Source organism: Crinia signifera, chromosome 9, assembly GCF_055691185.1.
Source record: "Crinia signifera chromosome 9, ASM5569118v1, whole genome shotgun sequence".
NCBI classification, from domain to species: Eukaryota; Metazoa; Chordata; class Amphibia; order Anura; family Myobatrachidae; genus Crinia; species Crinia signifera.
In genome coordinates, this window is record NC_139225.1 from 133,399,555 (window position 1) to 133,413,478 (window position 13,924).

Genomic DNA, 13,924 nt, shown 5'->3' on the forward strand with positions numbered 1-13,924 from the left:
TATATATACGCTCTAGCAGCCCTAGAACTACAAGTCTCAGCATACCCGGTCAGCTGAATTTGAAATAACTAAAATGACACAAGAAGAAGCATCCTTTAGGAGGAAGGTGGGGGAACCTATATAAAATGTATAATAACAAAGTGCCGGTAATAAGTCTCCGCCATCAAGATTCTTGGCCTCTAAACAACCCTTCCTCTATTGGTGTTAATGAGATCCACCTTTTCAGGCTCTTGATGAAACACCTCGCATAATCGGTTGCGTACGTCTCTTGGTCAGACTGACCTGCTTAGCAAATACAGCGATGTCTTCGTTGAATGAATCCGAGGAGCACACATCCCCCCCTGGGAAGGAGCCAGAATTATCCCGTGGTGAACAAGTAGCCAACTCACACTTCTCGAACACCAACGCCAGCAGGGGAAAGAGGGGGTGTCTGTAGGAGGGGGGGAGACAGCGTTAGTTACACATCAAGATGTCACGTGTGTAAAAGGGGGGTAATGACATTGCTTCACTGGCACACAAATAATGTACATGGCTGAGGTGCAACATTATCCAGCTGTAATTTCAAGAGCTTGCACTCTAAATACTATCCTTAACCCTTTTGCGTGCCAAGCGAATTTGTCCAAATAAATGTGAAAATTACCAAGCAAACCTTTTTATTCATCATAATGATCTGTAATGTTTACCTTCTATAGGAAATATAACCAGATTTTACGCGACATTTTTCATTTGAATTTATATAACAAATGTGAGCGACGCTGGTCTTTTTTAGCGGAACATCTCAAAGGGTTAACATTACTGTTGTGTCACGTAAGGCTGGCTACAAAGGGACTGTTTTTCTTGTACACAGTGACATCACAGATATAAAAAAAAACATTAGTGTTAAATATGGAAAATGGAGTATTATTATTGTAAATGACATGGGCACTGGTTACTTACATGCATCACTAGAGTGTTCTGCCTCACAACCCAAAATGTATGCAATTATATTTATATTACTCTCACTAGTTCTTAGATACACTCCAAGGCAAATGTCTGTGTATAAAGGCTGTATACATGAAAGGGTGTACGATTGTAGATCAGTGTTTACGGATAAATGAGTGTATATAGGTAATGATTCTGGATACATTTGTTTGTATATATAGAATATACCGTCAGTTTATAAAGGCATGTATTTTTAGCTGTGCACACGTGTCTGTATATTTATAGACGTGCGGTGGGTGGCATTGTGTTACATACGTCTCTGTACACTACTTTAACAAGAGGAGTTTCAGACCCTGCTTCTTTAAGCAGGAAGGAACAGGAAAGATGTAATTGTTGCTTAGCGCCACGCTGTAAAATGATTTTCAGCTGTAAGATTGCAAGCTCTGCGGGTCACAATTCATGTGGCAATGTGTGAACAGATGGAAATTCGATAAATGGAGAGGTGCCATATTAGGACGGAAACTAGACTTGGATTAAAGAAATAAAACATAACGTCCCAGATTCCATCCAGAAACTCTGTTTCATATTATACTTAAATGCTTGAACCCTAACGGGGCGTATTACAAGTTCAGACAAGAACTGAGAGACACCAGGTCATGTGAGAAAGTCTAGTTATATAGTGATGTCAGCACTTATACCCGGGTTAGATTGCTATAAGACGTAGGCACAGGAATATCATTGTATACATACATATATATATATATATATATATATATATAAACACACACAAATTAATGTTCTAGAATGACATGGAAATTATGTTTGCATACTCCCCGACCACTTACTCTGCGTCACTTATAATATACAAGCACAAGACGCCAAAGACAGACTAATATCATTACAGAGGTGCTTGGCGGTACCCTCCCAGTGTTAGCGGGCACCACCGAACCTGCTATTGAGCACAGTTTCCATTCCCCAGTGAGGCCCAGTAGACCAGAGCACTCACCTCACCTGTTGGGCTTATATTGCGCAGAGGTGTCTGTATAAAGATAATAGTGTACAAAATGTGTTCCTATATACAGTTCTCATAGGACATAGGAATACACAAAGTCAGCTCTATATATCACTGTATACGCCATGGATGTGCTGTGTGTGCAGCAGGCCCCAGGTTTATGGGGTTTCAGTCTCTTACCCATAAATCTCATCCTTCTCCCTCTTCAGGCCGTCATTGCTGCCCATCCCGGGTGGCATTGGGAGCCGGTGCGCTGCCCCTGCAGAGCCATATGGCGAGCTCTGGGTGAGGGCGTGGTGCTGCATGACCCGTCCTGTGTGTGCATCCCCAAAACCAGCCAGGGGGATCCCATCTAAGCCTGGGTAGTGCACCATTTCATCATACTGCAAGTACAGGACAGAGAGAGGTTACATACCCCACACACCAGCCATTAGTGCCACATACGTCCTACATGGAATGTTATACACAGGCATGTACTGCAGTCTGTACTGTAATAACATATCACAATATAGTACTATACCACATACACAACATATATATCATCTGTACTGTAATACTATACCACATACACAACATATATAATCTGTACTGTAATACTATACCACATACACAACATATATAATCTGTACTGTAATACTATACCACATACACCACATATATATAATATGTACTGTAATACTATACCACATACACCACATATATATCATCTGTACTGTAATACTATACCACATACTCAACATATATCTCATCTGTACTGCAATACTATACCACATACACAACATATATAATCTGTACTGTAATACTATACCACATACACCACATATATATCATCTGCACTGTAATACTATACCACATACTCAACATATATATCATCTGTACTGTAATACTATACCACATACTCAACATATATCTCATCTGTACTGCAATACTATACCACATACACAACATATATAATCTGTACTGTAATACTATATATACACAAACAAACCTGTATCATCTGTAACATATATAATCTGTATTGTAATACTATATACACAAACCAGTGTCATCTGTAATACTATACCACATACACAACATATATAATCTGTACTGTAATACTATATACACAAACCAGTGTCATCTGTAATACTATACCACATACCATACACAACATATATAATCTGTACTGTAATACTATATACACAAACCTGTATCATCTGTAATCTGTACTATAATAATATATACACAAACCTGTCATCTGTAACATATATAATCTGTACTGTAATACTATATACACCAAGCTGTATCATCTGTAATCTGTACTATGATACTATATACATAAAGCTGTCATCTGTAACATATATAATCTGTACTGTAATACTATATACACAAACCAGCGTCATCTGTAATACTATACCACATACACAACATATATAATCTGTACTGTAATACTATATACACAAACCTGTCATCTGTAACATATAATCTGTACTGTAATACTATATACACCAACCTGTATCATCTGTAATCTGTCCTATAATACTATATACACTAACCTGTATCATCTGTAACATATATAATCTGTACTGTAATACTATAGTGTCATCTGTAATACTATACCACATACACAACATATATAATCTGTACTGTAATACTATATACACAAACCTGTCATCTGTAACATATAATCTGTAGTGTAATACTATATACACCAACCTGTATCATCTGTAATCTGTCCTATAATACTATATACACTAACCTGTATCATCTGTAACATATATAATCTGTACTGTAATACTATAGTGTCATCTGTAATACTATACCACATACACAACATATATAATCTGTACTGTAATACTATATACACAAACCTGTCATCTGTAACATATAATCTGTAGTGTAATACTATATACACCAACCTGTATCATCTGTAATCTGTCCTATAATACTATATACACTAACCTGTATCATCTGTAACATATATAATCTGTACTGTAATACTATAGTGTCATCTGTAATACTATACCACATACACAACATATATAATCTGTATTGTAATACTATATACACAAACCAGTGTCATCTGTAACACTATACCACATACACAATTTATATAATCTGTATTGTAATACTATATACACAAACCAGTGTCATCTGTTACATATATAATCAGTACTGTAATACTATTTTCACAAAATCTATCATCTGTACTGTAATACCATATACACAGAATATATCATATTTTATTATAATACTAAATAACAAAAAAATTACTTATTTTGTAGCCCCCCCATAATAAAAAAAATGTATACTCTGTACTGTAATAATGCATATACTAAACACATAAACCATACTATCTGCACTCAAATATTATACACACAATAATGCGTAATATACCCTTGCTATAATACAAACTACACAAAATGTATACACTGTATTATGTACCAGATTTGTATAATCTGTACTATAACACCATGTGCACAAAAGTGTATTTGTACCATACAATGAACACAAAAATGTGTAGTCTGTAACGGAATACAAGGCACACAATGTAAACAATTAGGTATAATAAGTATATGTATACAATATACATATAATTTGATATAGCCATAAACATATAACCAATCCGATATACTACTGCGTAATCTGTATTATAATGCTTTTTTACATAATCCCATAAATGCATAATCTGCATATTATTATATATAGATACGTGTAAATTTGTTCTACTATATTAACGTGTGATTACAGTCTGTTTTATTAGGTAGGAACAAATATACAGTATAACAAATACCATTTACCATTATAATATAAACACATTAATTCCTCCTGTAATGTATTATATCACACATGTAAAAATAATCTGCCCCACTATATACATTGTATGCACAAAATGATATATGTGCACACACACACACAACTATATATCTACACATAATTTATAGTAAAAAAAGTATAAATATATATTTTCTCATTTAATTTACACGCACATATAAATGATAGATTTGTGTGTGTGTGCGTGTGTGTATGTATGTGTGCACATATATCCATATATACTTAGCTATATATCTATGTGTATTGATACACACACACACACAGATAGGTTTTTCAAAGTGTGTGTGTGTGTATATATATATATATATATATATATATATACACACACACACACACACACACACACACTATTTAAATGTAAAGAACTTTGTGTGTGTAAATTAAAAGAAAATACTTTATATTAATTTTTTTTACAAACTTCTGTATAATTTCAACTGAAACATGTTTCCAAACTTCCATTTTCGCAAGTACAAACATTTTTTGCACGAATCTATTTTTGTGGCAATCGAGCAATTTGAAATCTGTTCACAAATAAAATCAAAAAGTCTAGATGTTCCAACGCTGAAAGTTGCTTTACTGGAAAGAAACGCAGCTTACACAAAACTTTCACTGCTTCTAAAATGTTCCAACGCTACAAAATCATCTAAACTAAAAATGACACGCAGATCCTAAAAATTAAATAAAAAAAAAAAAACACTAATAAGGATTTTTTTTTTAAACTATTCTTTTACATCTGGACTTACAGCAGAACCGACGCACAGCACTTACGCACGCTTTACACCCCCCCCCCCACACACACATTTCCCCTAACCCTACTACCCAACTTCATGTTTATTCTGATGGATGGATTTTAATATATTTATATTTCATTTTTTCCTTCCCACATTCCACTCCCTCAGCTCCCAGACAGCAATCAGTCAACTGGAAGAAAGTTTTCGAAAATGCAAATCTCTGGCCAGCTCAGATTTTCCTGCCCTGGCCCAGGAGACTCAGGGGGCAGAGAAACCGTGTGAGCTCCTGATGGGAAGTTGTGTCATAATGAGAGAGAATGAAATAAAAACACAGAATCAACTTATGTATGTGCATTACTATACTATCACTACTGTATTATGTGCCCAAAGAAAGTAACCATTCAAGTAGATTATAACCTTGAAAATATATTCTTTAGAGAGAGAGTGTGTGTGTGTGTGTGTGTATATATATATATATATATATATATATATATATATATATATATGTATAAAAAACATTTTTTTATTGTTCATTCTTTAGCAATAGTACAATAGGCACACACAGATGGCACATATTGTATAAATGAGCTTTTTGACCGAATAGTTGTCCCTGGTCTATACTTCCTATCATCACATGGATATCGGGCCATAACTGGGTGCTGGGCAGACAGAGGTGCTTCTTGGCCGGCAGCTACAATGGGGAAGAGTCGCTGTGCAGTCGCACAGCGCACAGTGACGCTGGATCCCTCTAGCAGGGAGCTCCCTGGCCGGCAGCTGCACTGGGGAAGAGTCGCTGTGCAGTCGCACACGCAGTAGTGAGGCTGGGTGCACCCTGGCCGGCAGCTGCACTGGGGAAGAGTCGCTGTGCAGTCGCACACGCAGTAGTGAGGCTGGGGTCATCCTGGCCGGCAGCTACACTGGGGCAGTCGCACACGCAGCAAAACTGGCTGCGAAATATATGACACAGCTTTAGAGGGGTTTACGTGAGCCCAGCATCCGATACATGGACCATTAGGCATGGTACGGTATTGGGAACTGGGGCATTGTACCCCCATGGGTAGATGTATCTGTATAAATACTATGGGGCTTGGACAGATACTAGGAATATACCAATAAGAACACATGCACAGTATATACTTCCAAATTGCAGATGCATATAACCCCTATGGACAGATACTGTATAGAACTAATATAGGTGGCTACAGTAGAAAACTCCTGTGGCCATATACTGTATAGGTACTATATATATATATATATATATATATATATATACACAACTTGTGTATATACTGTATATATATATATATTACTCATAGATGCAGTTTTATCAGGGACATATACTGTATACAATTCATATAGCCATCTGTATAAGAGACATACACTATATAGAACTCACATGGGCAGCTGTATTAGTGGCATATACTGTATATAATTCATATGGGCAGCTGTATTATGGGCAGATACTATATACAACTCTATAACTCCTATGGGCAGCTGTATAAGGGGCAGATACTTTATCTATAACTTCTATGGGCAGACACTGTACATGGGCAGCTGTATAAGGGGCATATATACTGTATATAACTCCTATGGGCAGCTGTATTAGGGGCATATATACTGTATATAACTCCTATGGGCAGCTGTATAAGGGGCAGATACTTTATAACTTCTATGGGCAGTTACTGTATATGAGCAGCTGTATAAGGGGCATATACTGTATAAAGGTATATAACTCCTATAGGTAGCTGTATAAGGGGCATACACTGTGTATATATAACTCACATGGGCAGCTACTATATATATGTATATATATATATATATATATATATATATTTATTTCCTAGGTACTGTATTGTGGGCAGCTACCATATATATGTAAATCCTATGGGCAGTTGCTATATATATATAACCACCGGGCAGCTACTGTGTGTGTGTATATGTGTGTATATATGTATATATATATATCTATATATATATATCTCCTATGGGCAGCTGTATTATGGGCAGCTACTGTAAATATAACTCCCATGGGCAGCTGTATGAGAGGGGCAGATACACAGAATATAAGCTGCATATACACAGAGCGAGCGATCCGTGCCCTGTGCCCCCGCACACACACACAGAGGACACGGCTCCCGGTGCCCAGCGGCTGAGCTGCAGCCCCGGTGCCGGCCTACAGCGCAGGGGAGCCGGCTGCTGCTGGCACCACAATGGAGGAGACCTACCCTTTGTGCCATTCCGTGTGCAATCCGCCCGTGACTGTCCTCTTGGCTGCAGACAATGGGAGGTGAGAGCGCTGGAGCCGGGGTCCGCAGGGCTGGAGCATGGAGGTTTCCCCCTCCTGGCTCAGAGCTTCTGCCTGTCCATCAGGGCTGCAGGATCTGTCACACTCCAAGTGAGTGATGGTCTGGAGGTAGCAGTGGGTGGGGTGTGCAGGCAGGACCCCCAAACAGCCAGCAGTAGCAGCAGCAGCAGCAGGGCTAGTGCTCCCCCCTCCAGCCGCTGTGTGATGGGGTATGAGCCAGGGTCTCCTCTGCTGCTGGCTCCCTGCAGGAAGATGCTCAGTCCTTGCTGTGTGTGTAAGCAGGGAGTACATGGGGGATGCTCCTCTCTCTCCTTCTCTCTCTCTCCCTCCCTCTCCCAGCCCTGAGCAATGAGCACACCCGGAAATACAAGGGCCTTTAACTCCTGCAGTGCCTGCCCTGCCTGGCCAGCCCCCCTCCTCACTCGGTGCCACTGTCCAGCAGGGCAAGACAAGAGGTAAATCCCATTAACCCCAGCACATTCTAGTTCCAGGACAAGACAGAACCATGCAGTACCTCCCAACCAGGTATATACTTATATATTACAGTACAGGGTAAGCCACACTGCAAAGTTCTGCCTGTGTCAGTAGCTTGCATTCTCTCTGCGAATGAACCCTTTAAATGCCATTCACCTTGTATGCAGTTCCCAATGATAAGATGCATTGATCATTTATAATGACTTGTGATTAAATATGGTTGAGTATGGGAATGCACCACTTTTATTCCATTGACCTATAATAAAGGTCCCAATTATAAGGTGCGGATGTTATTTATAAGAGGAGCTGTGATTAAATATTGTTAAGGTTACATTGAAGGAAAACTGAAATGGGAAGAAAATATATTTGGAAAAAAGCTGAAAATAGGATTACACTCGTGTTTAGGACATTTCACAGCTGACAAATAATAACTTTCATCCCCGAATATTATCATATATGTCTCCCTATTTACCGACTGCTTATGGCAATACCAAATTATTTCATTTTACTTTTTGGGGACTTATATAGTTTGGGAAAGGGTTAAGGGTGATTCCACACGGAACACAATGGGGTAAATTGACTAAGATGGGAGTTCTATTGGAAATGGGATGTTGCTGTGGGCAACCAATCAGACACTACCTAATCTAGAAGGTAACTAAGAAGTAGAATTTATTTTGTTGCTATGGGCAACATCCCATCTTCAATAGAAGATGTTTCAACATCATGAGTTTATAGAAACACAATGGTATAGAAACCCCCTCTATTTGTATTATGTCTGAGTGCTGCTCCCAAGAGGCAGACTTATAATGTTACTTATTTTTTGTCACTTAATGTTTCTTTTTCTACATGCCTTTATATCCTTAATTAGGCAGCCATTCACCAGATTGCTCCCCTCCTCATATAACAGAGATCAGGGCGCAGACCCCTCCCCCCTTCCTAATACACAGCTAGGGTGGGGACCTCTCCCCTAATACATCAGGGTGCAGACCCCTCCCCTCTTCCTAATACACAGCTAGGACAGGACCTCTCCCCTAATACATCAGGGCGCAGACCCCTCCCCTCTTCCTAATACACAGCTAGGACAGGACCTCTCCCCTAATACATCAGGGCGCAGACCCCTCCCCTCTTCCTAATACACAGCTAGGGTGGGACTGCTCCCCTAATACATCAGGGCGCAGACCCCTCCCCTCTTCCTAATACACAGCTAGGACAGGACCTCTCCCCTAATACATCAGGGCGCAGACCCCTCCCCTCTTCCTAATACACAACTAGGACAGGACCTCTCCCCTAATACATCAGGGCGCAGACCCCTCCCCTCTTCCTAATACACAGCTAGGGTGGGACTGCTCCCCTAATACATCAGGGCGCAGACCCCTCCCCTCTTCCTAATACACAGCTAGGACAGGACCTCTCCCCTAATATATATGGGCGCAGACCCCTCCCCTCTTCCTAATACACAACTAGGACAGGACCTCTCCCCTAATACATCAGGGCGCAGACCCCTCCCCTCTTCCTAATACACAGCTAGGGTGGGACTGCTCCCCTAATACATCAGGGCGCAGACCCTTCCCCTCTTCGTAATACACAGCTAGGACAGGACCTCTCCCCTAATACATCAGGGCGCAGACCCCTCCCCTCTTCCTAATACACAACTAGGATGGGACCACTCCCCCCTAATACATCAGGAGGCAGACCCCTCCCTTCTTCCTAATACACAACTAGGACGGGACCTATCCCCTAATACATCAGGACGTAGACCCCTCCCCTCTTCCTAATACACAGCTAGGACAGGACAGCTCCCCTAGTACATCAGGGCGCAGACCCCTCCCCTCTTCCTAATACACAGCTAGGACAGGACCTCTCCCCTAATACATCAGGGCGCAGACCCCTCCCCTCTTCCTAATACACAGCTAGGACAGGACCTCTCCCCTAATATATATGGGCGCAGACCCCTCCCCTCTTCCTAATACACAACTAGGACAGGACCTCTCCCCTAATACATCAGGGCGCAGACCCCTCCCCTCTTCCTAATACACAGCTAGGACAGGACCTCTCCCCTAATATATATGGGCGCAGACCCCTCCCCTCTTCCTAATACACAGCTAGGACAGGACCTCTCCCCTAATACATCAGGGCGCAGACCCCTCCCCTCTTCCTAATACACAGCTAGGGTGGGACTGCTCCCCTAATACATCAGGGCGCAGACCCTTCCCCTCTTCGTAATACACAGCTAGGACAGGACCTCTCCCCTAATACATCAGGGCGCAGACCCCTCCCCTCTTCCTAATACACAACTAGGACGGGACCACTCCCCCCTAATACATCAGGAGGCAGACCCCTCCCTTCTTCCTAATACACAACTAGGACGGGACCTATCCCCTAATACATCAGGACGTAGACCCCTCCCCTCTTCCTAATACACAGCTAGGACAGGACAGCTCCCCTAGTACATCAGGGCGCAGACCCCTCCCCTCTTCCTAATACACAGCTAGGACAGGACCTCTCCCCTAATACATCAGGGCGCAGACCCCTCCCCTCTTCCTAATACACAGCTAGGACAGGACCTCTCCCCTAATATATATGGGCGCAGACCCCTCCCCTCTTCCTAATACACAACTAGGACAGGACCTCTCCCCTAATACATCAGGGCGCAGACCCCTCCCCTCTTCCTAATACACAGCTAGGGTGGGACTGCTCCCCTAATACATCAGGGCGCAGACCCCTCCCCTCTTCCTAATACACAGCTAGGACAGGACCTCTCCCCTAATATATATGGGCGCAGACCCCTCCCCTCTTCCTAATACACAGCTAGGACAGGACCTCTCCCCTAATACATCAGGGCGCAGACCCCTCCCCTCTTCCTAATACACAGCTAGGACAGGACAGCTCCCCTAGTACATCAGGGTGCAGACCCTTCCCCTCTTCCTAATACACAGCTAGGGTGGGACTGCTCCCCTAATACATCAGGGCGCAGACCCCTCCCCTCTTCCTAATACACAGCTAGGACAGGACCTCTCCCCTAATATATATGGGCGCAGACCCCTCCCCTCTTCCTAATACACAGCTAGGACAGGACCTCTCCCCTAATACATCAGGGTGCAGACCCTTCCCCTCTTCCTAATACACAGCTAGGGTGGGACTGCTCCCCTAATACATCAGGGCGCAGACCCTTCCCCTCTTCGTAATACACAGCTAGGACAGGACCTCTCCCCTAATACATCAGGGCGCAGACCCCTCCCCTCTTCCTAATACACAACTAGGATGGGACCACTCCCCCCTAATACATCAGGAGGCAGACCCCTCCCTTCTTCCTAATACACAACTAGGACGGGACCTATCCCCTAATACATCAGGACGTAGACCCCTCCCCTCTTCCTAATACACAGCTAGGACAGGACAGCTCCCCTAGTACATCAGGGTGCAGACCTCTCCCCTCTTCCTAATACACAGCTAGGGTGGGACTGCTCCCCTAATACATCAGGGCGCAGACCCCTCCCCTCTTCCTAATACACAGCTAGGACAGGACCGCTCCCCTAGTACATCAGGGTGCAGAGTAGACCTCTCCCCTCTTCCTAATACACAGCTAGGGTGGGACTGCTCCCCTAATACATCAGGGCGCAGACCCCTCCCCTCTTCCTAATACACAGCTAGGACAGGACCTCTCCCCTAATACATCAGGACGTAAACCTCACTATACATATATATTTGTATCGCCATTTCAGAACCTTTGGTCTTCTAGCTGTTGTTGAACTGCACATCCCAGCATGCTCTGCTACAGTTTTGCTATGTGGTCTTGCTTAAACTGTAACAGGGTATGCTGGGATGCGTAGTTCAACAACAGCTGGTTCCCCATCTCTGCCCTACAGTAACCAATGGGCTTCTAATTCACACATAGTTTTGGAGGTTCCCTCCCCCCTCCCTCCCCACATCTGCATTAAAAATGTGTATTGTGATACATTACCTGGGGTGACATGTGTGCTGGGTACTTGTGTACAATCACGGCTCCCACGATGTCCATCGTATAGGAAAAAATCGCATCGCATGCGTTTTTAACAGAAAAGCATCCAAATACATTGAAATTAGTATCAAACATGTTCAATGGCCCCCAAATGTCATTTTTGAGGCTGTACCACCCCCACTATCAACGCGAACCCGAAGCGTGACGGTACGCGTCTTACGACCTTTTCATACCCCCACTATCTACGTCGGCGTGGAGTTGAGAATAGAAAGTGTGGCGAGCACAGCGAGGGGACACGGATACCTTCACAGGTATACGCGTCCCTTCGCGGGCTTCACAGGTGTCCGCGTCCGCTCGCCACGCTTCGGGCTCGGTGGCTCGCTGCGCTCGCACACTTTCTATTCTCAACTCCACGCCAATGTGGATAGTGGGGGTATAAAAAGGTCGTAGGACGCGTACCGCCGCCCCTCGCGGGCTCGCTGCGCTCGCCACGCTTCGGGTTCGCGTTGATAGTGGGGGTGGTACAGCCTCAAAAATGACATTTGGGGGCCATTGAACATGTTTGATACTAAAATCAATGCATTTGGATGCATTTCTGGTAAAAATACATTTCTGGTAAAAATCTACATTTGGCATGCGATGGGAGCCGTGAAAGTACACAAGTACCGTGTGCTGAAATAATTCATTTAAATGTGTATATCACACATAGTAAAGACTTCATAGTACACTAATAGCTCCCGCACTAATGTGTAGTGTCCTAGATACATGGGGTGAGGTTGTGACCACAGTACAATCACACACCTTACTGTGCTCATTCTAAACCTGGCTAGTAAATACACACAACAACAACATCCTGGGGTGCTTTACATGTAAATGACAGATAAATGGCCATCAGACAAACTATCACACACATTGATGTATCAATGACATGCATGGGTATGTCATTAACATTACTCCCCATCCCAAACCCCCAAAAGAAGATAATTATCTTTATTGCTACTTAGGTGTCCCAATTCACACCAGCTCCCCATTAAAGAGAGGTGTGAGCTGAATATCCAGTTGTTCAGCGTACAGTGGAAACCAGTGGACGGATGACTACTGTATGTATAACCTGGGGTGTCTGACCAGGACATGCTGGAGGAACTACAATAGTCCCTTATTCTGGTTCACTCTCAAAGGCAAAATCCTTTTCAAATGGACAAAACCATGTGCATTGCAGGTGGGGCAGATGTAACTTGTGCAGAGATAGTTAGATTTGGCTGTAGTTTTACTTCAAAGTGAGATCTATATTGCAGTGTAAAAAAAATCAGTCAGTATTTTCCCTGCGCAGAAACAAAATAACTCACCCAAAACTAATTACATCTGCCCCCCTGCAGTGCACATGGTTTTGTCCATTTGAGAAGGAATTTGTGAGTGAACCAGAATAAGGGCCATACAGTATTGTGGCATCACATGTTAGTAATGACTACAGCTGTGCACCAGCTAGGTGATTTGGAAGGGTGCGGATCTTATTGTAGACCCAACTTAGGTCGACAGTCATTAGGTTGACACCGTTGGGTCGACAGACAGCAAGGTCGACAGGGTTCTATGTCGACATGGATGAAGGTCGACATGGGACAAGGTTGACATGGCTTTAGGTCAACAAATGCGTTAGGTCAACATGGGTTAGGTCGTGAGGTCGACATGGTTTTTTTCACTGTTGTTTTACC

General features: G+C 42.7%; 1 protein-coding gene across 8 annotated transcripts in view; it reads right to left on the reverse strand.

The window, feature by feature from the left end:
- MEIS3 (Meis homeobox 3) overlaps positions 1 to 13,924 on the reverse strand; it is a 166,160-nt gene that overhangs the window by 27,112 nt on the left and 125,124 nt on the right. For 6 of the 8 annotated variants that reach the window (XM_083159865.1, XM_083159860.1, XM_083159858.1 and 3 more), the window contains 2 exons: positions 2,114 to 2,316; positions 283 to 430 (listed from right to left, as the gene is read on the reverse strand). In XM_083159865.1, coding sequence (XP_083015991.1) covers positions 283 to 430; positions 2,114 to 2,316 — 351 coding nt within the window. Of the gene's footprint in view, positions 1 to 282; positions 431 to 2,113; positions 2,317 to 7,703; positions 8,216 to 13,924 lie in introns of those variants that run through there. The other 2 variants (XM_083159859.1, XM_083159864.1) reach the window with 2 other exon arrangements.